This window comes from Falco peregrinus, chromosome 3 (genome assembly GCF_023634155.1).
Source record: "Falco peregrinus isolate bFalPer1 chromosome 3, bFalPer1.pri, whole genome shotgun sequence".
In the NCBI taxonomy this organism is placed as follows: Eukaryota; Metazoa; Chordata; class Aves; order Falconiformes; family Falconidae; genus Falco; species Falco peregrinus.
Window position 1 is genome coordinate 119,429,057 of NC_073723.1, and position 27,184 is coordinate 119,456,240.

At 46.5% G+C, this 27,184-nt stretch overlaps 1 protein-coding gene across 1 annotated transcript in view; it reads right to left on the bottom strand.

Moving 5' to 3' along the window:
* Positions 1 to 4,861: 4,861 nt before the first annotated feature.
* The window catches only part of GRIK3 (glutamate ionotropic receptor kainate type subunit 3), a 122,135-nt gene continuing 99,812 nt past the window's right edge, over positions 4,862 to 27,184 (bottom strand). The window contains exons 11-16 of the mRNA XM_055800682.1: positions 25,430 to 25,653; positions 19,384 to 19,502; positions 16,461 to 16,678; positions 9,011 to 9,233; positions 8,525 to 8,775; positions 4,862 to 7,453 (exon numbers count right to left, since the gene is read on the bottom strand). Of these exons, the coding sequence (XP_055656657.1) occupies positions 7,259 to 7,453; positions 8,525 to 8,775; positions 9,011 to 9,233; positions 16,461 to 16,678; positions 19,384 to 19,502; positions 25,430 to 25,653 (1,230 nt within the window). The 3' untranslated portion in view covers positions 4,862 to 7,258. The remainder of the gene's footprint in view (positions 7,454 to 8,524; positions 8,776 to 9,010; positions 9,234 to 16,460; positions 16,679 to 19,383; positions 19,503 to 25,429; positions 25,654 to 27,184) is intronic.

Here is a 27,184-nt window from a genome sequence, read left to right on the forward strand (position 1 = left end):
TCCCTGTGGACACGCGTTCTTGGGCACCACAGTGGGCACACCAGGCAAGAGCAGTTTTAGGAAAATTTTTCATAGGTTGGGGTAGGATGCTGCAGTTTTAAATTTTTTAAAATATCTGGAAATGCAGGGGAAAGCCAAAGCCATATGTCTGTAGCTGTGACGCTACAAACATGCAGCAGAAGCACAGCTTTGGCTGGGGTGTGAAGAGCAGGCACTGGCTGGGAGTGCAGTGGCATCCCCTGGGCATCCGTGTGCTGTCCTGGTCTGCTGCCCTGGGGCTGACGTGACCCTCAGCCCACCCTTTTGCTGATGGAGCTGGATTCTTGCTCTTCTGCCCTTCCTTGCCCCTCTGGGTAGGGCATGTCTTTCATTTTTCTGCTGTTTTGTGCTTTGTTTCTTTTTCTCTGTTTACATGAGCTTCTGCGAGATGTACAGATTTCCAGGCCACAATCCTAGATTTTTCTAGTTAAAAGCAGAACGTTAATGTACAACACTGGCTCCATGGCTGGTTTGATATTTCAATTCCTGGCTGAAATGCAGAAGCTGCACAGAAATTGTTGAAGGAAAATATCACCAAATTCTTCCAAATGTCACAAGCAAGTTTGGATTCAGGCTGGGCATCCAACAAAGGCTCAGCATGGGTTTTTTTTTTGTGCCAGCTGCTTTGCCACAAGCTGGCGAGCTCGCTTTTCTGCTGGGTTTCGCTTCTTGTTGATACTACCCTGTGGTTCTGCAGGGCCCAGCCTGCCCCGTTCCCACTTTGTTCCTCCTGGGAAGGGAGGGATAATGGAGGGGTTTCTGGAGGAGGCTCCACAACTCCCTGCTGCTGACTTCCCCTGGGGTGCAAATCGCTTCAGTTTCTCATCTGTGGAGCAAGAGGTGGTGGTGGCATGAGCCATGCTCACCCCTGGCATGCTCAGCGAGCGAGCTCGGGATGACAATAATGCCACTTCTGAGAATCTCATCAAGATCCTGAAAGGTTCTCGATGCCTGAAAGGCAACAGCTTTTTCAAGTGGAAATTTATTTTATTATATGTAGTTACAGCTCCCGGTTTCCATGGTTGTTATGGGCCTGTACGTTAACGATGCATACCCAATTCTTCTGCCATGTAATGACTGTCTCTGTCCGTTAAACCCCCCACATAGTGCACTAGAGGCAAAGCTGGATTTCCTGCTGCCCTCATTCTCTCTGTTCCATCCCAAAATGTTCATTAAGGAAATGGGGTGTATTTTGCTTATGAAAACCTTCAGGTCCAAACTTGCCTGAGTCCTTCCTGAGCGACAAAGTTTTTGTTTGGTTTGATTAGAGGGAGGAGGAAAGAGTTCATAGCTGCCGGGTAGGGAGCAGGAGTGCAAGGGAGGAGTCATGGTGGTTCGTGTCAGCTGTCCTTCCCTGCGACCAGGCACAGGGATGCATCAGAGCTCTGACATCCAGGGTCAGGAAAACACCTGCTCACAGATGTACAATTACTGCTTTAAAATGGAATTTTGCTGAGAATTGTTCTCTCTGCTGAGCTGAAAATCTGAAATATCTAAAGGTGTCTGGATGCAACAGGGAGGTAGGAGAATGGGCAGAGATATGTCTCTCACTGTTTCCCAGTTTTTTCCCTCTTTTGCCCAGAGGGACTAATTGGTGGTCAAAGGGAACTGATCTCCTTTTTTGTGAGTGAAATCTGTTGTCTGATTAATTATTCATTTGTAGCATGATTGGCAGCTTTGAGGTGGTGGGTTCACAGTCGGTAAAGGGTGATCTGTTGACTGACAAGGTTAATTGCTGCCTCACGTTATTGATGATAACTATTTATGTTGACAATTCCTCATATTTCTAACACAGCCGCGGGTTTGCTGGGCAGGGTCAGCCAGTGCTGCCCTGTCCTGCCCCGTGCTTTCCTTGGCAGACAGGAGCAGCCATTCCCTTACTGCAACCCTTGGCACATGGGAAGGGATTTCGTTCCCAGAAGCAGGTCTCACATGCTAAGCAACGTAGAAGCAGCTTTGCACAGGCATCAGCTGCTTTTACCTTTTTTCCCCTTCTTTTTGAACATGTTCTCTGCATATTGATCAGGATTCAGAATATAAAAGTGAGACTCGGCTGTGCTCTGAAAGTCCCTCCTCGGCAAGAGTGTCAAAGCTGCAGTTTTTCAGGGGGCCCGAGTGAATAGAGATGAGAAAGATTTATGAGGGTGACCCTTAAAATTAATTAAAATGGGAAGGAATTGCCTTTTTAAATCTCGGTGCACAGGAAATGGCAACTTCTGGGCATTATTTAATACAGACGCAAGCACACAGTGCCTGCCAATGCTGCCCTGCCACCCCAGGCACGTTTCCAGGGCAATGCCCCTCTGCAGCGGGGGGCTCCGGAGTGCAGGGCTTGCTGTGCCCCAGGAGCCTGGAGCTGGGCGAGCTGTCCCCAGGGCTGTGCCTCTGCTTTTAGAGTTTGTTTTATTGTAGCCTTGCATGGCACAGCTCCGATCGCTCTCATCAGTCCTATCCTGGAAACCGCAGATATTTTCTCCCTGCCTCAATATAATAAAGCACAGTCATAAAGATTTCAGGCTAATAAACATTGGCCTTTAGGGTGCTTTCAGCTTTTATCAGGCTAATAAGATTTTTGACTTACATCGAAAGGGAAAGCAGGTAAACAGAGCTTTTATGAACCTTGAAGCCCACTGGGGACCTGCGGTCTTGTCGAGGGGTCTCGGGCTCAGGCACCTTTCCTTAATGAAATGCACACGCAGCCTCCAGGCAAAACCATGCTGGGAGAGTGTTGCTGCAGATGGCTCTTTGTGGAGTGTTTGGACTTAATTATTTGTCTGATACCAAACTTTCTGTAGGTATACAAGGACAGGGAGAGCTACGCTGTTCTCATTGTCTGTCTTACCTCCCCCTGACTGAAGGTGAAGCAAATGGGGATCTTCCTCTCCATGGCTTGTGGTCAAGCTCATCATCACAGCTTCCAAACATGCCCAGATCCCCTCTGGCGAGCAGCTCTCTTCTGAGATGTTTGGGTTAACTTGGGAATTGTTTTTTTTTTAATCACTGCCTTTTTATGGCTGACTATCAGGAGAGACAGGGGATGTCATTTAACAGCTGGGTTTAGGTATAAAACTTCAACAAGAAGGAAGGGAGTTGTTGAGTATAAACAGGCATAAACTTAATTATTTTCTAGAAATTATTTTTTATTTAAAATTTAAAACCATATTACTTCATACAGCAAACTGTGCACTTTGATATATCACAGTGTCTTAAAAAGGAAAATAATCAGAATTTTTTCTTTTTGTGTTTTTTTTTTTTTTTTGGAAAGTTTATTTACATCAGCCTAGAATGATCAGCAAGTAACACAGTTACTATGAAACAAAAATTGTTACAAAATGTTTACAAAAAACTATATTCATAGAAATTCTGCATGTCCACAAAGGAAAATCCCCTGAATGTCACGGAGACCTTTTTTTCCTTTTCCCCTACTCTTTTCTGTTTATTTTTTTTCTTCTTCTTTTTTTAATATTTTTTTGAGAAACATGTCAAAGTAAGGTATGGACAGCAGAGGGCTTGCAACACCGATGCCAGGAATGCTCCTGCCAGGCCAGCACCGAGCACCCCCAGCGATGCCCACGCAGGGAAGTGCCATCGCACCCCACAGTCCACAGTCACTGGGTGGGGGGCTCAGGGTCTCCGCACAGTTTGGCTGTGTGGGGCTCACGTTAGTGAGCACTGGGTGAGAGCTGCCAGCATCTATGGGGTCCATTTGCAGCGACCCTCCCAGAGACCACCCGTGCTGGTGTCCAGCCGAATCCTGCTCCACAGAAGCACCCGCCAAGGGGGGAACAGTGGTTGCCCAGAGCTGGAGCTGGTTCCCCTTTGCATATTCTGTCTCTTTGTGGATCTGTCATCTTGACATTGTATACCCAACACACACTGTTGGTTAAGTCCAAACAGAAAAGCAACCCCAAACAAAGCTACCTGCTGTGCCCCTGCTCTGTCTCAAAGGAGAGCTGGAAGGAAAAAGCAAGTGATAAAAGACAGTGAACAGTTTAGATACAGTTTAATAGACCAAACCTGTTTTTAGTTTATTTCCTCCTCACTTTTTCAGTCTCTCTGCCCACCAAGTGAAGAAAGGAACTGATTTTAACAAAGTTGGAAGTCAGATGAATTCTAATACATGAGTCGTCGATAGTCACAAACAGGTCACAAAATAGCTTGTAGAAGGCTTGGAGACTTTGTCATCACGTCTGCCCCTTCTGAAGTCTTCCAGCACATCGCTGCTCGTTGCTCCTCCTCTGTGATTAAACACCGCATGGCTTTATGGGCTCCCACGCTCCCCAGGATGAAGGAAAGGAGCACACAGGGTAAATGGCAGTAACAGGAGAAACACCAGTCTCTGCTTAGCAGTGTAACAACAGGCTGAATTAATGCTTATTCTGGTGGAGCTGCCCCTGGTTTGCAGCAGGAAGGCTGGGGTCTGAAACCCCCTTGGCTCACAGTGAGCAGGAGCTAGCGGGCAAGGGGCCGCCTGTGGTCCTGCCGGGCAGGGGTCCCAGGCAGCTCCCCCCGCTCCTCCCTTGTTTTGAGTGGTGCAGAACATTTTCTTGTTGTTAAATGTTAAACGTTTTAATGGTCAAGATTTAAACATAAAACCATAATGTAGATGCATGAAGCTAGCTGCTATTTCCTGGCTGATTTATGGGCAGTGCAAAGAGGGAAGGGAAAAGGTCGATCTGTGGGGTTTGGTCTTGCTGGCAGATAACACCGGTAATTCCAGATGCTCACCTGTCACTCTGGGATGCTTGTGAGTAAAATCAAATCAAACTGGTGTAAAAGATGAATAAATGGGGTTTATGGTATTAGTAATATTTATTTATTAAAAAAAAAATCTCATGAAGCAAAATGAATGCTATTTTCTGTGGTATTTTGCTCTTTGGACATTTAAAGACAGTTTCAGGCTTTGTTTTTATCTCTGCCTTAATTATAAATATCTCTAAGAGCTTAGAAATCTGCAAAGAAAACAAAATCTACTACTCTGACAAGCCTAAGGATTTGTGAAGAATTGCATTAAGAATGTCATTAGCTTTGGGAAGTAGACCCATACTTCCCATCTGTCCTCTGCTTGTAGGTATTTGGTCAGAAAACTATTAAGAATATGATGCCCATTGAGTTGGCAGTTTTCATCCCTAATTTTTCATGATTTCTATGAAAAGGTGAAAATTAACATAAATTCTTTGCATATCTTTAGTCAAAATATGACAAATTACCTTTTTAAAAAATTTTGGGTCACTGTTGCTTCTTTACATCACAGAAGAAACAAAATAAGGACAAATTATGTTCTGTGATGGGGTGGGAGGGAACAGCTATCTCCCCTTGAGCTAATTTGCTAATTCTAGTCAGCTCCAAAGGTAACCTTCCTAACTGAGCCTCAAACAGAAACAGGTGGGAAAAAAATTATCTGAAATCAGTTATAGACAGGTTTGTTCCTTTGGGCGAGGATAAACTTTCCAGAAAGGCCTTGCAGCCGGGGGAGGGCAAACTGGGTCAGTTCAGCTGCAGGTTCCTGCGGTGGCCGTGCCACCTCCTATGCCTGTGACACAGAAGGCGAAATTTTGGGATGCAGAGCTCGGGCGCTGCCTGCTCCATCGCTGTGCTGCCCTGCCTGCCCTCTAAACCAGGATTTAGGTGGTGGGTGCACAGGGGTCTCTAGCAGCAGTGCAGTCTGTGGCAGGTTACTGTCACCCTTTCATGTGCGAGGGAAGGAGGTTGCTCACTTCTTCAGCACCAGTGTTTAACTCGGAGCTTTTAAGCACATTTGCAATACTCCATGTGATGTTCTGGATTACAGCGGGCAGAGCGATTTCCATTTGTTTCATTTTGCAAATTAATCCATGGAGTGTCCCACCGGCCACCTATGTGGTTCCCTGTGTAGGGGTGGAGCCGAGTGATGTTACTCAAGCATTACTTTAGGTCAGCAGAGGGGTCTTTGGTAATTCTGACTAAATTCATCTGCAGGACCAGCCTTCTGGGTTAAGCAACCTGAAAGTAAGAACACAGTTCATGGAAGATTTCTTAAAAACATTGTAGTGTGTGATGCTTAAATCACATGAAGATGCTGCCTGAGGGACTGCGGTTCATGGGGCAGAGTAGGAGGGGTGTCAGGTTTGGCTCACACAGTGCTGCTTGTCCCAGGCCAGTCCTGGTTTTACTTCGTCTTTCAAGTCTCTGATGCCATGGAGAGCATTTAGTCCTAAACCAGACATACAGTCCTCTCCTGGTCTGAGTGCGAGTGCAGCAGAGCTGCAGTTCAGTGCTGCTGAATTTAATGGAAACTGGTACCATTTGGCTCCCCAAAACAGCTCTGCTCCCACTGCTGCTGAAACCTGTGGACTCAGCCGCTTTCCGTGCTTCTTTGCAAAGAGACCGAGCTTTGCAGAAAGAGCGAAGGAGCTGAGGACCTGGAGATCACGGTGTCACCCTGGGCTGGGCTTTGGCACGGGGTGTGTGGGTGGTGTCACTCGGAGATGGCAGTAGCTCCCATGCACGCTGCACTGTCCCATCCCTGGCCAGGAGTTCAGCTCCATTCAGGCTTACTTGCCCCCTCGTAGTCAGCTGTCTTGGATCTACTTGGCCTTCTGCCACCACACCCCCCACGTGGACTTCCAGCTGTGGATGGCCACAGCCAGCACAGCTGTGAGGTAAAAGGCCATTGTCAGCTGCTTTGAGAGAAGGCACAGCCTTGACCGTCACGGTGCGTCACAGATACCTTTCCCAGACAATGTATCCTAAATGTACTGTGTATGTCAGTGTGGAATAGATGCTCACGCTGCACCTGACAAAGTGTTTCTTTTTATTGCCATGCTAAAGAAGCCTTGCTCAGGGGCTCCTCCTTACCCACCGAGGGTCAGTTTGGCTCAATTCTGTTTTGCCTCCTTGTGTTTTCAGTATGTAAACATCAGACTCCTGGATGGTAGTGTGTTTGGACTCCATGAGGCCTGTAGGATCTAAGTGTTAAAAAAAAGGAATGAAAAATAACAAAAACAAAACAGAAAAGCCCCAAGACCCATGTTACAGTCCGTGCTTTGAAGTTCTTGCTTCTATGCCGATGATTGATGACGCTGTGTTGTAAAGGCCTTGTTCTTGAAATGAACCAAACCAGGCTTTTTTTTTTTTTCTGTTTTTTTTCTTGTTTTTTTAATCCTTTCCTCCTAGTTAAGAGTGCATCCAGCCTTGTCTGCTGCAATTCCTTCCCTCCCGCCCCCCCCATTCCCATTCCCTAGGGAAACACAGGTGTCAATCCAGTGTTGCAGGTCATGTTGTCCTTCCCTGGCAGCCGTCGGTCGTTGAATGTGTGCATGTTGATCACGGCGTCAGTCTTCACCATGACAGGTGGCTGCGGCTTGTGTTTCACCCGTCGCTGGCAGGTGAGCGACAACCGGATCTCATCAGCCATGGCGCTGCAGAAGGAGCGCTGGGGAAAGCAGGGACAAAAAGCACCATTACTTCTGGCAAAATGTTCTGCTAACCTCGCCGTGAACAGGAGGGTGCTGAAACTAGGCTCTGCAGAGGGCAAGCACGAGGTTTAGGCTGCGTTTAAGGCATCAGCTGTGCTTAGTGGGACTTCAGTGAAGCACAGGCATCTGGTTGACCCCTCTCTCCTTTGGCAAGAATTGTACCTTTGACGCACTAAATCCTGCAGAAAGGCAGAGCTACAGGCGGCTGTTGGAGTGCTGGTGCTTTGTGTGATCCCTGCTGGGGGGCTGGCAGATTTATGTGCTGGGAGTCAGAGGGCTATCGAATCCTGCTGGGCTTGCTAGTGGGCAGTTTTCCTTCATCTATCTAGTCCACCACGTGGGCAGCTTGCTTTGATTTCTGGTCATGTACACAAACGCACTTTCCACTTAGAGTACCATGACACACAAGGAAGAGGGAAAAACATAAAAGCAGTCATCTCATTTCATGAGCACTAATCAGCCACTGCGGGTGGGATGGGCTGTTTGTATAAGTGTTGTAAAAAGTTGATTAAGGTAATATGAGGCTCCCTGGTGGACCCTGATCAGTTCCTTGAGGCTTTTTGAATGGGAGTGGGGAGAAGAGAAGGAGACTTCATGCATGTATGCATTGCGCCTAGTATATGAGACACGATTGCATATGATAGTGGCGAGTGGATATAACAGCTCAGAAAGGCCCCTCCCAGGGACCTCCATCCTTATTTTCATTACTTATGTGCTTGCTTGCTCAAAATTACCCTACAGATGTTTACTAGTCTAGTTACTGCAGCAGCAGATGACCCTGACCAGAGCAGACATGTTTTGCCCCCCTGACTTGAGGCTGTCAGAGGGGGACAGAGCAATGAGCCTTGGGGGATGGCATTTTGAGGGTGCTGCATTTCAGCCCTTGGGCTGCAGGCGCTTGGATCTCCAGGCAGCAGAGGCAGGGCTGAATCCCTCTGCCTGTCTCCCTGCCTGCCTTCTGGGGTCAGTGTGCGAAATCCTCAACGGCTGGGCTAATGGTGGTGTAGGGAAACGGAGGAAATCAGTACCTGCTCACGCTCCGCTGTTTTGCGCAATTTGTAGATAAACTCCACCATGGCCACGAAGACGGACAGCACCAAGCCTGCTGCCAAAACGATGAAAATCCCACCAATGTTTTGGATGCCCAGAGCACTGGCCTCCTTGTTCTCATCCTCAGGACAGCCATTCCCTCGCCACCACTTCTCCTTCATTACGTGGAGCTTGTCCTCCTCCTGGAGCTGGAGGATGGCAATGGTGATCTTGTCCCTGTACGGTGACCCTGGGGAGGGGGAACACCATTACACACAGAGGGAAAGTAGGACAAAAATCACACAAAGTAGGGAACGTGTCTGCATTAAGCAGGGTTGTTGAGACCTCTTTTCAACAGGCAGGCAGTGTAAGCCTTGTTATGTGGAAATTTGCTGTTGGGAGCAGATTATCTTAATCACATCTGTTGTTTGTGTTAACTAGCCCCCCTCCGGGGTACCTACAGAAACCCCACCGCTGTTGCTTACCCATGGGAGTACCAATCCCGTAGCCTTTGGAGTCGATGAGTCCCCCAATCTGAGTCAGGTTGCAGTTCCTCTGGGTGATGTATTCGATGGTGGTTGACTCCATCAGCAGAGCATAATCAGCTGTGAGGGTTCGCTGGATTCCTTCCTCGTTGTTTTTAACAAGTGCTGTGGGTTTGCTGCTCATGAAAGCCCACATTTTTTCAAATGTGGAAATTTTGGATTTCTGGAAGAATGATACACACCACCCCCCCCCACCCCCCAAAAAATAAGAATTAATCCATTTGCTGAAACCTAGTATCTTTTCAGTAAATAATAATACCAGTTTGAGAACAGATCACACAATGGAACTATTACCAATTTGACCTTGTCTTAAATATCTCTCTGTTTTCACTGTCCAACATTGTTTGGCTTCATGTTGCCATAAAAGAGACAAAGGTTCCAGCACACTTCACGTTGTGCAGATGCTCAGCAAAAAGAGGCACTGCTCCAGAGACCTTATCCTGTAGGTGGAATCAAACCATCCTTTTCCTTCCGTGAGGTCCAGCAAGACCCTGCCTTGATGCCCTGCAGAACTTGCTAGTGTGACAGGCTATTGGCATATCTGTTTAACTGTATTAGTTTCCTAACCAGAATTTTGGTTATCTTGTAATGTTTCTTCACAATGAGAGAAGACAGAGAACATTTCAGAGGGCATGTTTTTCTCTATTGCATATGCTCTATTATATTTTTGTCTTTCCTCAAGCATTGCAAGGAACATGTTTCCTCTGAGATATGTGCAACTGCCAAACAAATTTAACGTATCCACATAAACAGAGGCATAGAAATATTCAAGAAGATTGTCTTACGGCAAAAAATAAACATGGATATTCTTTCTCTATCAGCAGGCGTTCTGTCAAAAAAGGAAGAATATGTTTTCTAGCTTACTATTCATGTGAATGATTTTTCCTTCTAAAAAATGTGTTGGGTGAGAAGAAATACGGTTATTTTATGTCTTTCTGTAATATTTGAAATATAGCTTTTATCTACAACCACCTTCTGAATTGTCTCTGTGTAGGTTGTCACAAAAGACGTAACCGGCTTTAGTCTAAAAGACTCCCCAGGAAAGGTACATCCACTTTCTCTTAAAGTGTCCCCTTCTCTGGACACTGTTCCCGTGGGTGAATGTAGCTCTTGTCAAACCAGCTCTATACATCCACTCAAGCTCTGGAAAAGTACCTGGATATTGAGGCTTGCATTCGTGCTGCTGCCTGCTCCTTTATGTGCCATTCTTCTGCCTAATTTCTTGTTTTTCCTCGACGTCTTTTTGCCACTTTATTTTATAAGAGGCAGTTTAGTCAGCCAAAACCTCCCTCCTCCACAGCACTACTTAGCAAGAGCCTGAAGCTGGCTGATAAGTTGGAGGGGCTGATAAGTCTTTGTGCTTTGCCTTGATTAAGGCTGACTGCTCACCTGCAGCTGCATGAGGAGTTGCTGCAGCAGAAGGTCGCTTTCTGGTTTAGCTGTCGTTTATCTCAGTTTCAGGGCTCTGTCCTTCCGTAAGAAAGCAGGAGATGGAGCCCCATCCCATCCCAACTACTGCTATCTCATCTCCCCCTCATTTTTTCAGTATCACTCAAAATGCAGCAGCATAGGTTCTTCTGATAAAAAACCCACTATAAATAAGGGTAAATTAGCGAAGAAAAAAAAAGTCCCCCATAACGCTTTATATTTCAAATGTTTTGCCTGTCCACCTCCTTTTTTTTCAGCATGTTTAACAAAGGTTAAGCAAAACGTGGACACCCCAAAGTTGGTTAGTGTAGTGCAATGCCAAAGGCTGTTCCGCTGTCTTTGACCCCGTGGGCTCATTCTCCTGACTGAAATTTCCATGGACTCATTTCTTCTCAGTTAAAGCTCATGCTTGTTATAATCCACTTGATGAACGTTCAGTAGTGGATGTGCCAGAGCAAACTTCATTCAAGAGGCAGGATAATCTCCCTCACTTGCATATCTGGACCAGTGCCTGTAAGGTAGATTTGTGGCATCTATCAAACCTCAAAGAGCAGCAAGAATGTAGCCTCCAAAAGGATTATTAAATATCTGTGCATTACAATGGATAATTGAAATGAATAGCATACTTGGCTTGCTGATAAGGACTTGTTTAACATTTATATAGTTCACATCAGAGGCCTCTGGGTTCACTGGCTCTCCCTTTCTCTCCTCTTCCTGCATTTAATGCTCCTTGGGTGTTGACACAGAGCTCTTAAACAACATCAGTGTTCTCCCAGTTTAAAGCGTAGAGCAAAATAAACTGGCAAAAAAATCAATAGACTGCATTTAGTGAAGCTAATAGGACTTGCATGAGGCATTGTAGCTCTTCAGGCAACTTAAATTACATGAGACAGGGCTCCCTGGAAGAGAAAAAACACTTTTCTCTTCTTAAATCACTGCTTCTGACCAGCTGAAAGGACTTGATTGTGTTTTGAAATGCCAGGAGGGGCCCAGCTTTCTCGGCTCTGGCTGCACTGCTCCCAGCCCCACTCTGGGCATCACTGGCAGGGGCGGGGGGCACCCATGGCAGGGCGAGCACCCTCTCTGGCTGGAGCATGCCTGGGCGAGGGCTCACCGTGAGGCCAGAGCTCCCTGTCGCTGCTTGCTTGTGCCTAATAAACAGCTGAAAGAGAGACCCAGCAGCACAGGGCTCCTTCGGCAGAGCAGGGCTGTCCCCCCGCAGCCACACGCTGCTGTTGCAATGGCCTCCTCTCCCCCAAAGGGAAGGCTGGGGTAGCTCCTTCGGGGAGGGCAGCTCAGGCCCTCCGTGTGGACAGGGTGGCTCGACATGTGGCTCTGGTCAAGGCATTCTCAGGCTCTTCCCATAGTCCACAAACCTGCCACCTCCTCACTGGGAATTTATTTCCTGTTAGTTTCTTTAACTTTGCTAACATGAGATAAGGACGCTCCTTTTCCAAGTGAAAATTCACCAACTGTAATTCTCAGCACAGCACTAGCAGTTTGATAGACCGGACTACTTGTTAGAAGTCCAATTTAGAAGCTATTGTCAGTCATTGTGAGAGCAGTCATCAATCAGAAATTGCAGGAGTAACCGTGGTGAGGAATGTACAGTGCTCCAGCGCACACCTAATTCAGCCACTATACATTTTTTCCTATTAGAGGAAAAGTCATTCCTTTCTCCACTTGCTTCTCCCAGAACACTTCAGCTGTACTGCAAAGGTGGTTGCTTATTTATGGAAATTTGGATGATGTCACCTGAGAACACAGCATTCAAATAAGTGAAAACACGTTAGTAGCAATTTATAGTCAGTAAAGAATGCACATAAATTGTGTTTGTTTTGCTGGACAGTTTTTTTGTGTGAGTGTGCACGTCCTGTTTATTTTGGCAGACCTCTGATTTTACAGCTTAAGTAATTTACCTTTAAAAATCCTTACTGGGGTTAGTTACTGGTTTGATCTGATATTTGTCGTGCTGTGGCTAGGTGCAAATTTCCTCTCCATTTACTTTTATGGGCTGCATAAAAAAAAAATATCTGAGTTGGTGGCAGGCAGAGAGACCCTCCTGTGCCCCTGCATCCTCTGTAGGGTCCCCAGCTCCCCCTCAATGATAACTTTGCTTTGCTGCCAAAGGTAGATGGAGAGGAACTTCTTGGTTGCTCTGAAGCATTAAGATAAATGGCCTGACACTGACTTCTTCCTGGCAGGGAAGTTCCAGAGTTGGGTTGGGAGCTCCAGAATGTTAGGAATGATGGAGATCATTACTAATAAACAAAGGCGATAGTTTAATGCTGCTGAACACTGCAGCTGTCTCTCCTGCTTACACCACCGACTCATGTGAGTGGAGCTTCTCATTTTGGTCGGGATAAAAGACATCGGAATCTCGTCCACTGTCCTTTGCATCTTAATAAACCCCTGCATTAGTGCTAAATGAGATGCATGTATGAAAATCTGAGTACCAGCCCCTCTGAATGCAGCAATTGCAATGACACTGAAAATGCCTCTGAATTCATTCTTCAGAGTCACAGCTCAGAAGCTACCTTTAATAACCAATGCTTCAAGACCAGTCACCCAAATAAATTAATGGAATAGTTTAGAGAAGCCACTACAAGGCATCTTGCCAAGACATATATGCTTTTTTATCAGTGAAATTGGCAAGAAAGTAACTTTAAGGCTTAAGATTTTCAATTCCAGCCTGTACGAAAAAATAAATTGATTTTCACCAACTGAAGATACTTACTCTTTAGGATTTAACATTTCTGTACAAGTGAATATATATATGTACACACATACACACACTCTCACACCCATACGCCAAACTGCACGTTAAACCTGGCATTTGTTCAGAGAGACAACACCCTTTGCAAGACGTGAAGGATTTCTGGCTTGATTTATAATGTACACTAGATGCTGTTCCTAAATTAATTGATCTGTGTTTATTCCTGTAACTCGATCTGCATTACCAGGGAATAAATAGCTTCTTAAAAGTTCTTTTCATGAAGTCAAAATCTGGCAATATGGTTGGTAAAGCTCTCTTCTGCTTGTTGCTGTACTGGTTAGCTCAGCGGCACAGGCAAAAACCTTTGTGGGAAAAAGGTCGCTGGCTGTGGGTCTGCCCCAGAGGTGCCTGTTGGCTTGGATCAGTTGGAAACTCGTGCGGCGTCTTCGGTGAGCTCTGCATAAAGCCTCGGTCAGCCTGACCACAGGCAGGAAACTGGTTAGTGCCTGGGGGCCATGCCAGGGAACAGCTGCAAGGCGCTTGCCTTCCTCTTCCTCCTGTTTCCCGTTGTTCCCTAAGATTAGTTCTTGGGATGGTGCTCTCCTCCTGCAGCCCTCGATTCTGCTTTGTCAGACCTCCCAGGTGCTGGGAGGGCCACAGACCCAGATGAGATCCAGCTAAGGAAGTGATGGCCACAGTGGATTTGAGGGGTTGGTGTGTGTGGTTTGAAGCTTCTTTAACATGGAGAAGTGGAGGAGTGAGTTCCTAATGTGAGGAGAACTACTCTGTGGGACACTCACACCAGAGCAAGGCAGCAATGTGGGTTAAGTCCTAGTGAATAACCCCCCAGGTGAGTGAGATCCTAGTTGGGATGCTGCTGTCAGTGTTTTGTTCCAGCAGTGCCGGTCTGTTCAGCCAACAGCAGGAGGACTTGACCTCCATATCTCCAGGAGCTTTCCAAGAGCCATGGCCGTACAGCCTGCATGGGGCTGTCTCTGCTGATAACCCTGCTTGAGCAGAGGAAGGTGATGTGAAGACTTGTGCACTTCGCCGTTCCTTCAGTCCCCCCCCATGCAGAGGGAGTGCGGACCCTCAGCAGAGGCTGGAGGTGCCCACGGCTCTGTCCCCCAGACCTTTGTGCTGTTTGACAGGCGTCCCCGTGAAGGTGGTGCTGGCGGAGCAGTCGTTCTGAAACCACCGTGGGGTTTGCCCAGATGTTTGGCAAAGACCTCGTTGAGGGGTGGGAAAAATTCTGGCTCTCCTGTACTTCTCTGTACACAAAGGACGAGTGAACATGGCACCCTGCATGAGTGCTCTCACTGCTCCAGTAATCAAAACATTTGTCAGAGGGAACATGCCTGAGAATTCATCTCCAAACAACAATAGTAACAAAGAAAAAGGAAAATACCTGGCATTAATACACCCTACTAAATGCCTGTTAGAAGCCTGAAGAATGATTCTGATGGGTAACAATATGAAACAACAAATGTACCGTGTCCTTAATTTATTTTTTTTTAAAAACAATTTTCTTTTATACCCATATAAAACTCTTATTGGAAAGTGTAGTTAAAACACAACAGAAAAAACCTGTCTTTTCCTGATAGCTTTTCTAGGTTTATATTACTTTCAGAACGTAACACAATGCATCTGACCATGCCAAAGACAAAACTGTATGCATTGGCGCCACTGCAGAAAGCAAACTAACCAGCAGCAACCTCCTATTCTAGGCAACATTTTCATTTCCCAGAATTAATTAAAGATCAGACTAAATCCTTCATATTTCTTTACCAATCAGTGTTGCTGTCTGTCAAAGTAAGCATGGAGATTTGGAAAGTATAGTGTCTCCATAACCAACTCATAGCCAAGAAAAGTTGCAGAAGAATGCTGCTGTTCCTTGTTGTTAAAATTCAGCACATTGGCTTCCTTTAATGAGTCTTGGCAATTAAACTGCTGACAGCCCAGTCTAGCTGCCTTTATACTCTGCCTATTCAAATTATTGCAGTATTCTAGGCACAGCCTGCTTTTTGAAGCATGAACTATGTCACACTTTGGCCCATATATTTCCTTCTGAATTCGGATGACTGGAGGGGGAAGGAACGTGTCCCAGCGCTGCTCTTAGCGGAGGTGCAGGGGGAAGGCAGCCCCATTCCTGCAGCCAAAGGCTCTGATCTGCCTGTGCTCCTGTGGCCTTGTGACAAAGCACCCAGGGAGAGTATCGGCATTGATCGGGTGCTGCGGCGCTGAGCTCTGGCCGATGCTCCCAGTGTGGCTGGGGCCCTGCACCACCTGCATAGTTAATGCCAAAACTTTCCTTGAAAGATGGTTTTCTGTGTTCATTGTTGCATTTAAATTCTTCTCCAACCAGGGTGATCATTCCTTAGATTAATCACCCCTCATTTCTATTAATTTATTCTCTCACTCTTTTTTTTTTTTTTTATTTAAAAAGCGTGTTTTTGTAGGCCAGCTGTGGTTTTAAAGGTCTTTTTAGGCCTCTCAGTTTTTCTCCAGTTTCAAGCAATAGTGAAATACGAATGCTCTTAGTACCCTCCTCTGCCGTGTTGGCTAACTTCTGAAATTAATTAAAGAGAATAAATTAATATCATTTAATTCTGATGCATTGGTGGTGTTACCTTGCACTGAGTTTCAGAGGTTAATAGAACTTGACTACTTTAATATGAATACCTGAAGGACAAGAAAGGTATTTCAGCTGGAAAAAATACTGGTCAGAGAGGGCACTTTGTAACATCTGTCCAGCTTTATGTTTCATTTGTTCTCTTGCCTGTCCCTGAAGGCTGGCCGGGTCAGCCTCGAGGGCTCTGTGAGCTGTCCTTGCAGAGACAAGGGAGGAGCTGCAATGGGTGAGATGTGGAATTAGGGAAGGTACTTTAAGGAATATAAGATTTTTCTGTAGAGCTTTAATATAAGGTACGCCTGTCCTGTTGTGTCTACCATATGCTTCAATTTAGGGTGTCTGAGCCACCATTGGGTAGTCTCTGAAGCTGTAAAATCAACATGATTTTGTAATTGCCACTTCAGTTAGCGACGGGGCGTGGGGGATTTAGCCATGATGTGAATCTAGGTAAACAAACCACCAAAGTCTTGACAAGGATGTCAGACAGAAACAACCTGCTTATAAGGAGTGGTGGCTTAAGAGGCTTTTTGTCTTTGGTTCTTTGTTCTTGCTCCCATTGGCCTGAGAGCGTTGTGTCTCTGCCAGGAAGGTAGAAAGCCTCTACCTGGTCTCACCTTGAAGAAGGTCATAGTAGCTCCATCCTTCACTGCTCCATACTCTATTTTTGTCTGCTTTGCCAAATCATCTGCTGAGTCAATGGGGGATTCCATCCTCTCCACCGTCAGGAAGGCGGCAAGGTTGGCCGTGTAGGACGAGATGATAATTAGGGTGAAGAACCACCATATGCCACCAATGATCCGTGTAGACAGTGCTTTGGGCATCAGCTCAGAGCCTGGGGTAGGAGAGGGGGAAGGAGAAAGAGGTAAGAAGAAACAGAGAGGAAGGACCTATTTCGTATGCACGTATGTATGTACATTACGTACATACATAGATATATATAAAGGATTAGGTTTCACTGTCAAAACTGTAACAGCTATGTAATTAAAGCCAACGGGTTTTGAGGCAAATTATCCAGACATCTTGCATGCAAGGAAATCAGTGGGATTTTTGTAGCATTTGCAGAAAAACCCTCTCCCTTTATTGCTGACCTTGGGTACAGTGCACAATTTACAGGAAACATTCAAACTGAAGTAATTAACTAGGCTGCTTTTATGAGATTTAAATAGCAAGCTATTTATGAACTTTTATGAGTGTTTTGTTCTGCCATTTAAAAAGTGCTTTGCTTTTATATGGATTACTTTTCAAAGGACTCACTCTAGGGAGTGTGTTCAAATACACAAGGTTTTTTAAAAAATCAAACAACGGGAGAAAGGAACTATCAGGGTCCAGCACTTTGAATATCAGTTAGAAGTAGGGAAGCAGGAGATGTTACAGCATAAAAGGTGTAACAGGTCTGGAATGCCTTTTTTTGAGCAGACATGAAGGACTAAATGGGTTATGCTATTTTTGTAAATGCCCGAGACACCTTTTAAAGCCAGAAAGAGTTTTGGGTTTGAAACAACGGCGTTCAGAAGATATAGCCAACCTGGAATTTGCAATAAGGATTGGGCTTTGCAAAGCAATTTTAAGCTGAGTGGTATCAAAGCATAGCATGGAGCGTAGCTTTTCTCCTATCGGAGTGCAACGAGGAGGCACCGGGAAGCAGAGGAGCCTTGGATATTGATGGCTGCTTCAGTTCTTCTCAAGATGCCGCTTCTTTCCCATTCCATCTCTTGCCCTTTGATGCACAGGATGGTGTGACATCAGTCTGGCTTTGAAATATTTTTCTTCTTAGATGTAGAATAGAATTTAAAAGAATACAGCTTTTTTCATTTATCAGCATCTGATAAAAGGATGATTCATCCTGCTAAACCGTCTTGCTGGGAACTGTCACTGTCCATCAGGGCAGCTGAGATCTGGGAAGAATCTCTATTATACACTGCAGCAGTGGCAGCAGGAGGAGCACGGAGCAGTAGCACCATGCATGCCACCAAGGCGATGCTGTGGTTCTTTTGCTCTCTGGGTATGACTACTGATACATGGTAAGTTAAAGTGTGACAAATGTTTGACATTTTCCACTTATTTCTATTCCTGGATTTTCTGCAATTAGATCACAGCTGAATTTTGTTCCTTATTCGGAGCTGCTCAGAAGCTCCCTCTCTGCTGTCTTCCTAACAGATTTACTCCATTCTATCTATATATATTCGATTTTCTCTATTTCATCCACATATATGAATGTAATTCCATCCATACCCCATTTCTAAGGTCCTTGTCATTGTGGTATCTTACACCAGTTAACACTGAAAACATTCAGTCTCGCATGCAGTGGTTGCCAGGCAGAGGTGCCTGGAGAGGAGCATCTCGCCATCCTCTTTGCCCTATGCCAGAGGGAGTTTCAGGCCATTTCACAATGTGCAGAATGACCAGATGAGGATAAAAATGGAGACACACCAGAGGGCAAGATGCCCTTTCTTCTGTAAAAGTTGATTTAAAACAGTGAGCCAGGATAGACATCCTGAAATTAAACCAATTGTTTGAAGTAACAGAAGTAGGAATTTGCAGCATCTGTGGGATGCTGCTGAGTTTGGTGAATTAAACAGCTGAGGGAGATGAACACAGCATCCCTCCTTGGGGCACGGTGGGTGGGTGCTCCTCTGCGCACACCAGCAGCAGCACACGTGCGAACACACCACCACTCCATCATCTAGCTGCATGCTTCCAGATGGCAGGCTCAGGAGCTGCTCCTTCTGACACCTGCCAGAGTGTGCATGCTTCATTAATAGTAATTATTGTTCTGCAGCCGCACGTGTGTGCTGGCAGCCAGCTCCAGCTCGTGGGGTGAGCGATGACTCTATCCCCACAGCTGTGGGGTGAGCTGGTGGGATGGGGGCTTTGATCCACAGAAGGCTGAAAGTACAAATAGAGGTAGGTGCCACCCGCCCCCAACAAACAAACCCAGAAAGAGTGAAAAGCTGTGGCCTGTTTTGACACATAAGAAATCAGAAGGCTTTTTTGGTGTAAGAACCCTGGACCTTTCTCTGGGGTGCCCAGAAAGGCCTCAGCCCTGGCACACGTCCCCCACCAGGTATCCATCCCTTCCAGGCAGGCACGGCTTGGAGGGCGTCCACGTGGAGATGAAGTTCGAAGTGAGTGAAAAAACACAGTCACCGAGAGCTCACAGCTGGCTCCCCCTGATGAGATCAGTATCTCATCAGCCCCTTGCTGGCCTGGGTCCCAGCCAGCTGCCATGCGCGTGGCTCCCCAGGGAGCAGCTCCCTTGGGTGCTGTGCTGCCGTACGCGTGTCTCCCTTGGGAGCGAGATGCGCCGGCAGTGAGTGCTTCCGCACAGCAGGTCCCGGGGGTGCCAGAGGAGAGCTGCCTCCCCTCTCCTGCACCTCACCGCCTTTCAGCGGCCAGCCAGGAGGCAGTGCTGATGTTTGGATGTTTTATCTTTTTCCTGTCACAAACAACATGAATTTTAGATCTAAAAAGCCATGACAAGAGGCCAGTGCTGGAGAACCGGCAGGAGGGTGTGAGGGTGGGGAGGTGCCGCCGTACCTTGCTGCATCAGTGCTCCCATCCCAAACCAGAAGCTGTTCAATAAGGTGAAGTTATTCTCCACGATGTCTGATCCCGGGTTGCAGGGATGAGCGTCGTACCACTCATACGGGCTGAACCTACGGTGGCACATGGAAAGCAAGAGCTTGTTAGTCGGGATGTGGCATGACAAGACCCTAAAGGAACAGGAAAAAAAGAGCCTCAATACCTCTCGTGCTGCTGTGTGGGCCTGCTGACCCCTTCAGTTGTGTAGCTTACTAAAGAAAAAGACAAATTCAGCCAAGATTTTCCGAAGCGACCAGTGTGGCTGTAAGCCCCGTGTCCTGCATTGCAGACAGCAAGGAAACCTGGGAAGCCGGGTCCTTCGGAGGTATCTCAGCTTGTGTCCCCAGTGCCTTCGGTCACTTTGCATCATCTATGCAATACTGCATCACGTGACAGCAACTGGAACACGTAACTATGGGATGGGATAAGGTGCGGGCACACAAACTCTAGTATGTAACAGTTCAAAATGTGAGGAAAAATGGCATTTCTAGATCAACTGAGGAGAGATGCCACAGTGAATCTACAGCAGTAGCTGGGACAAGCCACAGTATCTCAGGGGACTCTCCTGCTAGCACACATGGGAACTGGGGCAGGATTTAGCTAAGTGAGAAGCACTGTCCTAACAAGCAGGAATGCTGCATGGTCAGGGCACAAGCACAGCAGTGGAAGTTGGTGTAGGTTCACTGTGGACTGCTGCAGTGCTTGGCCCTGTTGCAAGTGGTGGGAGAACACTTACGCCCATGGGTAAGTCGTTTATGGGCAAAACCGAGGGAATTTTCTGCAATCATCTCTGCAAATTCTGCCTGGGATTGGTAGGCAAGAGCCACTATGAATGTAGCTCTTTTAGCCAGGATCTGGGGAGGATGCTTGACAGGAGAGACATTAATATTTTTAGAGCTTTTTATTTGCATTTTCCAAGAGTCCCAAATTTTGCAGAGATTAAATTAAAAACATAATTGGAATAATTGCTTTTGAACCAGGCATTAATTATCATCTTGGCTTCTTTCTGAAATCCCTGTAGCTTCACAACAGCCCTTTCTCAAAGCCCAGCCCACAGTTTGTATTAGGAGGTACTTCTCTCTGTAATTCTCTTGCCAGATGCACTGCTACCCGAGGAGATGTCTTGTTGCCTAATTTTATGGGCGCCCTGAGTCAGACAGTTGGATATATTTGGAAAGAAGAGCCACGGCTCTCTCCCAGGTCCCCCTCCTGGCACAAAAACCTCCCCCAGGCAAACACCTACCCCAGCCTCTGCTCTGCACAGTCGTGCTGTGGGGCTCCCCTCGCAGCCTAACACTTGGGGACATTCCGTGAACACGGAGCTGTGGTCCCCGGGCATGTGAACTCAGTGGGGCAAAGCGCTGTGTCTGTGGGGCAGACCCCATCATAGGGGATGGACTGGGTGCAATGCACACGAATTCTTGTGGTCTTAGGAAAGCTCATCATAGGTATATCCATCTCACTGTTTGTTTCTATTTTCCACATGCAAGATACAGTTTGACTTCTCTTTTCTTCTGCTTTTATCTTGCCTCTCTGCAGCAGGGACCATTGCCTGCTCAAGATTTTGCGGTGTGTAGAACCAGAGGCCTCACTCAGGCTGCACCCTGACAATCTGGCTCATTTGTCCTGGTAATGGCTGGGCTGTTCTTACTGCCCACCTCCCTCTCCTTTTTTTAAATAAGAGAAAACCAGAAAGGAAAAGAATCAGGCTGAATTCAGACCTGGCTTTACATGGTGCCTGTTCCTTGAAACTTGCTGTAAATTTATGCTAGAGGTGTATAAAGGATGGCACCTGAGCTCTTTCTGTTGAATAAAGCCAGAGTTCAAGAATTAGATGAAAACTTTCTTGGGCTGCCAATGAGAGAGTATGAAACAGAAAGGGAATTGGTAAGATCAAATGAGCCTGACAAGATGACACGCTGAAGAACTTCAAGGTTTCTGAGTGAAAACCTACTGGTGCTGCTCAAATTACAGAGAAATATTCAGAAAACTGCAAAGCAGTGACAGAGTCTTCAGTGCTTGAAAAGCAAGTGGGACCATTAGTGGAAACAGAGGGGTAATGAAGGAAGGAGCGAGTGGAGCTCGTTGACCCCATACAGCTGAAGCTATAACAAATGGGGGCTGCTCCAGCTTCATCATGGGCTTGCGGCTTCCCTCTTCCTCAGGTGCAGGGTCTGAGAAATATTTCATCAAAAACTGTGATTATTTTCTTGTCTGTTCTTGGCCTTTTTGGCAGGGAAATGGAAGCATTTCAAAGAAGTTTTAAAGATCTAATGCAAAATACTTTTGGGTCTCAATTACATCTACAGAGAAATTTCTTATGGATGACCCAGTCCTTGTTGCAATTAAGATGAATATTAAACCCACCTGCCCTGTTGTGCACCCAAAGGTGATTAGCTGTAATTTGAAGGCTGTGTGAGTCTGAGGAAGGGTGACAATTCAAATCAGGCAGCTGCACAGCCCACTTGCAACCTTGCACCAGAGTAACCAGACAAATTACCCCCATGAAGCCTTCTAAATTGCTGGTGTTTATGGCTCTTTGGGGGCTGGGGTGGGTCCAGGAGCAGCAGCTCCATCAATAACTGGGAAAGACTGATTAAAAGGGTAGATGGATCAAATACATCCTTTGCCTGCCTCTAAATAGTCCCGAAGTTGGTTTTAAGTGGCATTGACCTATGATTATAGCATCGGCAGAGGACTCTGGTGTCTAGTTCAGGAGACTCATGTCTCTGAATTAAGGCTTTGCTATTTTGACTGTGGTTTTCTCCTAAGAATTGAGTTTTAGAGGCCTTGCTGGGGTCAAAAGCAGATATTGTTTCTGTTGCTTCTGAATGCAGTAAATATTTCCCCATAAAATCTCTTGTTTTCCATCTCAATGCGTTAAAAGGTCATTCCTGTAGAACTTTAATTAAACCAGATACTTGGTTTTCTTTGAAAGAATAGGAAGACAGAAGAAATGTCAGGAGAAAAACATGTGAAAAAGAAATTGTAGCTGCAACATTTTATAGGTTCAATTTCAGCCAAAAAATAGCCTGATAGGGAAAAACTGTTGTATTACATTGTAACTGCTGTGATGTAGAGAGATTATGAAGCTTGTTTCAGGTAATTTCAGAACAAAACCAGAGACTAAACTACAGTTCTTCAGGTTTTCATCCCTCAACGTCAGCCACAAAGCCTGGCCAGTGGTCCTTGTGCTCATCGTGCCAGGGCAGTCAGCAGAGGGGTGTTGGAACAGACCCTGGGGTCCTGAGGGCAGATGCCACATGTCTGGGCACAGGCAGGGTTGGGGCTCGCCCAGCCCCCACCTCTCCGGGCAGAGAGTGCCCTCCAGCACTGGGCAGGGCAGGGGGTTAGCAGGTCCCTGGCTGGGGTGCCTGGATGCCCGACTTGGTGGGTCAGGGCAGGTGCTGCGTGCACATCGCTGCCGATGGCAGGACATGCTGGAGGCTGGGCAGCCCTGCTGCTCTCTGAACACAGCATCTGTATTTCCTGCTTGTACAAAGTGGCATCTAAGGTGTTCTCACATCGGGGCCCATCCTAGTATTTCCTTCAGCCTTCCTCAGTGTTTACTGCAATGAATTTCATGTGCAAATATAATTTGCACATTTAACATGCTTTGAAAGTGGGATCTGGACAATGTGGGTTGGATCTGGCCATCATATGAGTTAGGAAAAATAAGCTCATAAACACAAAATTGTATTTGAATTGTCATTCCAAGCCATACAAGCAGTCTAATACTTTATGGCATTAAAGCCAAAGACGTTATGGCAGCAGAGCTCATCTAGCTATGTTCTGCATGGCTAACAGAGACATAAAGTGAATGCCTATCACTCATCGCAATATTTTTCCTTCTCGTAATTACCATGGGTTCATTTTCCAAGATGGATATCTTTTCCTGCTGAGAGTGTCTGGTTCTTCTGTCTCTGACACAAAGCAAAACTGCAGAGGACCTCATCCTGACCCCTGGAGTCCCAGACAGACTTCCCAGTGCGTTCAGCTGGGGCAGGACAAAGCTGGCAGCAGTGTTTTGCCAAAATATGTTGCATTTTGCCTGGTCCAGGGTAGAGCTGGCAGGTAGGTCTAGCGATGCGTTAAAGGCAACACAACTCCCATCCTCTTATAAAATAGTATACAGTAATAACAAGCGCTGCCATTTCCATGCGTTCTACCACCTTCTTGCTGAAAGGAACCGTTAGGTTGTTTCTGTGAGTCGCTGTTTGTACTGCAGTGCTACAAGAGCCCTGGCCTGTGCTCCCAGCAGGCGCTGTGCAAACACAGCGTGCAAAGCCACCCGCACTCAGGCGGCTGCTGGGGGACCTCAGGAAAGTGCCTGGAAACATGGTGCATGGCCGTTTGATTGAGATGCGTTGCAAAGACCAGGGAGGGGGACAATTGCAGTTAAAATCTTGAGCAGGGTGGGCCTTCTGTGTCTTCAAAGAGTGAAGTGCAACCTCTCCGGCTCTGCACCTCTGCAGAGGAGGGATCGGATGATGTAGCTGCTTTGCCATCCCAGATGGTTTGGAGCGCTAATGCTGTCTGCTAAGCCGAGTTTGCTTTGACAACTGCTGTTATGTGTAATTAGGATATTACACAGTAAACTCAGGAAATCATCTCTAAATGCCTCCACGGACCTGAGGGATGTTGGAAATTGCAGATTTGTTGTAACATGAGGGTTAATGGATTCTGGTTGCTGCAGTTTTGTATTTAATCTTTACTTTGACTATCTGGTGTCGGTGGATTAGATAGAGGCTGGTTTCTGAAGGATGCTCTGGGGAAAGTACCGCACAGCAGCCCTTGGGTTAGCAGGGTCTGCACAGAGCCCCAGTCCCAGGCGTGTGGTTAGCAGGGAGGTTTCTAAAGACACCACTGGCATAACTTGAACTGGAAAAAATGAGAAATGAGTGTCTAATTGCAGATTGTGCTTAGGAAACTTCCCCGGGGAAGGCTTTTACCCTAAGTATTTAGACATCCAGCAGGGGCTGTGTGTGGCCAGGGAGAGCGACTGCCTGGCAGGAGGGAGGCAAGCGCTTTGTTTTGGTTTGAAAAGGTGGAATCATGTATTGAGAGCAGCCCTGGACTGTGTGCCTCATCAAAGACTCTGTGAAATTAATAACACATGCAATTATGCAAATGATGCTTTTAAATATACAGGTTTAAAACATGCTAATTAGATGCATATTAATTTTGTTAACAGACACATTGTCTGATCCTTAGCGACGGGTTCTCCATTCTTTTGATACAGAGAAGGGTTTGTGGGAGCTTTGCTGGTGGAAGGTTCAGAAACAGGAGCTGAAAATGGTCCGGGACATGGGAGCTTTGTGTCCAGGACACAGCGGAGAGGCTGGGCTTCTTGCTGGAGAAAGTGGGTAAGAACTGACCTAACAGGAGCTGGAATGGTGAATGATATAGAGCAGGAAAATTACCCTTCATTATACCAGGGAGGTGCTAATGAAATGGAAAGGCAACAACATTTCTAAAATCATAAAAGAAAGTGTGTTTTAAAATTCTTTTGTACTGGAAGTCTGTAAAATGTGTGGAACTGCCTGCCTTGATACAACAAAAGAGGCTTACATGTTTATGTTAATAAAGCAAACAAACACAAGCACATTTAGTATGGTAAAACAGTACAAAGGCTATAATGCAGGCTTTAGTTAGCAAAGAAGGAAACAGATTTCCCCTGTGAATAGCTTATCTTTGATTCTCACCACGGGGTTTGCATCACCTCTACAAACACTCTGAGATACAGGTCCGAAAGAGAGCACAGCACGGGAGTCTGGCAGTTAGGAGCAACCCGACACCAAGAGACCAGCCTGCCTTTGGTAATGGACCAAAAGTAATTTCATTAATGACGTGGGTTTAATGCTGTGGTTCCCACTGGGTGGCTGGATCCCTGAACACACCAGGCAGCAAAACAGATCTGGGCAGGGGGAGGGTGTCTTATTGCATGGCAGCAGATGTGGCGTGATAGCAGCTGGATGGGGTGGCACCAGTGTCCCCTTACCTGGCTATGACAAAGAGCACACAGCTGACTCCCAGGTAGGCAAGGAGGATGTACATCCAAATGTCAGGAGACAAGGGGTTGAGGAAGGAGAACACGCTGGGGTTGGTCCCGTTGGGCTTCCTGTACAAGATGCTGACCCCCAGGGTCATGAAGGGCTTGGAGAAGTCTATCGCTTTCTCCCGAACATGGGTGATGGTGAGAGGAGCAACGGCCAGATCAGCTTTCTGTGTGCAACGCAGAGGGAGGGAGACACAGAGGGAGAGAGAAAGAAGGCATTAGGAACCAAGACGTTTCCATCCCTGCAGCAGTCACGCTGCAGTAATGGGCTAAAGAGCCCCAAAGCGCAGCCCTGGGGTTCCCCCTTCCCATTGCACAGGGGGTACATCTGCTCTGTGCGTCTGCCAGAGCCAGGCTGCACCTCCTGCCCCCTGTCCTGGCTCAGGCAGAGCCCTCTGTGCCTGGCACCAACTGTTCCCCTTCAGACCTGCAATCTTGCTGTACTGGCAAGCACAAAGCTGTCACCAGAGCTGCGCTGCGTTGGTCATGGACGGTGTTTGGGCAGCTTTCTTGTGAGCTCCCCGCACAGCCCTCCAGGTGAGGGGCCAGGGACCGTTCTGTGTGCGTTAGGCACAAGAACACCTGAGACAGGACAGGTGGAACTTGGGACTGATATAATATGGTCCAGTTATTATAAATGCTTCTTATCAACTTAACAAAACCCCAACATAGACACAGGGTCTCCAAAACACACTGGATGGGATTCTGGAGGTGGTGGTGTAGATGTGTTGGCCATCTTTAAAAGAGTTGTTCCAGATTTAAACCAGTGGGCTGGGGAGCAAAACGTGGTCTTTTGTTTGCTAATTATACTCCGTGACTTTCATTTTACAGATTTTTGGCTGATGTTAGCTCATGAAATACAGTGCAGACAACAGAGAGATGTTACAGTCTCCGCAGCTTTTGCCCAGATGCGATGAGCTCATTCTGATAGGCTTTTCAAAGTGGTCAGAAGAATTACATTTTACAATGGTTAAAACTTCTGTGATCCTCACTGTGCTTGCTTCTTGCCACAGAACTCTTTACAACCGAGAGTTTGCTGTGTGCAAATCCCACCGTTGGCAGAGATGATTTGTTTCTGTTGGCCTTCCTTTTGGTATTGCTGCAAGAGGAGAAAGTCGCGGAGGGAAGCCACTCCAGAATGAAGTTGCAGAAAGTAATGTTGTAGCAGCATGATGTAAAAGGTTCAATTTTTTTTCCCTCAGTCAACTCCTTGATACAGCTTGAAAGACTCATTTTAAGGAAGCTGTGACGGAGGGTAGGAGCGCTGCTGTTTGGGAATGCTCGCAGCCTGCCTGGCTGGCGGGAGCGAGAAAACCTCACACGGTTCCCCTTACATCTTTCTTCTGTGCGTATGGTTGCAAGCCCCACCTAGGAAATGCTTTTGCTAATTAATGGTGGACTTCACAGTTTGTCATGTTGGAACTGTCTGAGCTGCACAGGGAATTTCAGCTGAGCATATTCTTCATCCTGACTTCTTGTATGAATTGTTTCTTTCTCTTATTTCTGTTATTTAGTAATTTCTGTGCTAGATTCAGTGAGCAACCACACACAACCTTTCTGTTGGTTAAGAGCTGTGTTCATTCCTCTCACTAAACATTCATTCAGGTTCCTAGGAAAACCTTAAGTAAATACATCCAAGGCTACCTCAATGTCAGCTGCCTTGCTTGGGGCTTGCAAATCACTCTTTCGGTATCATTG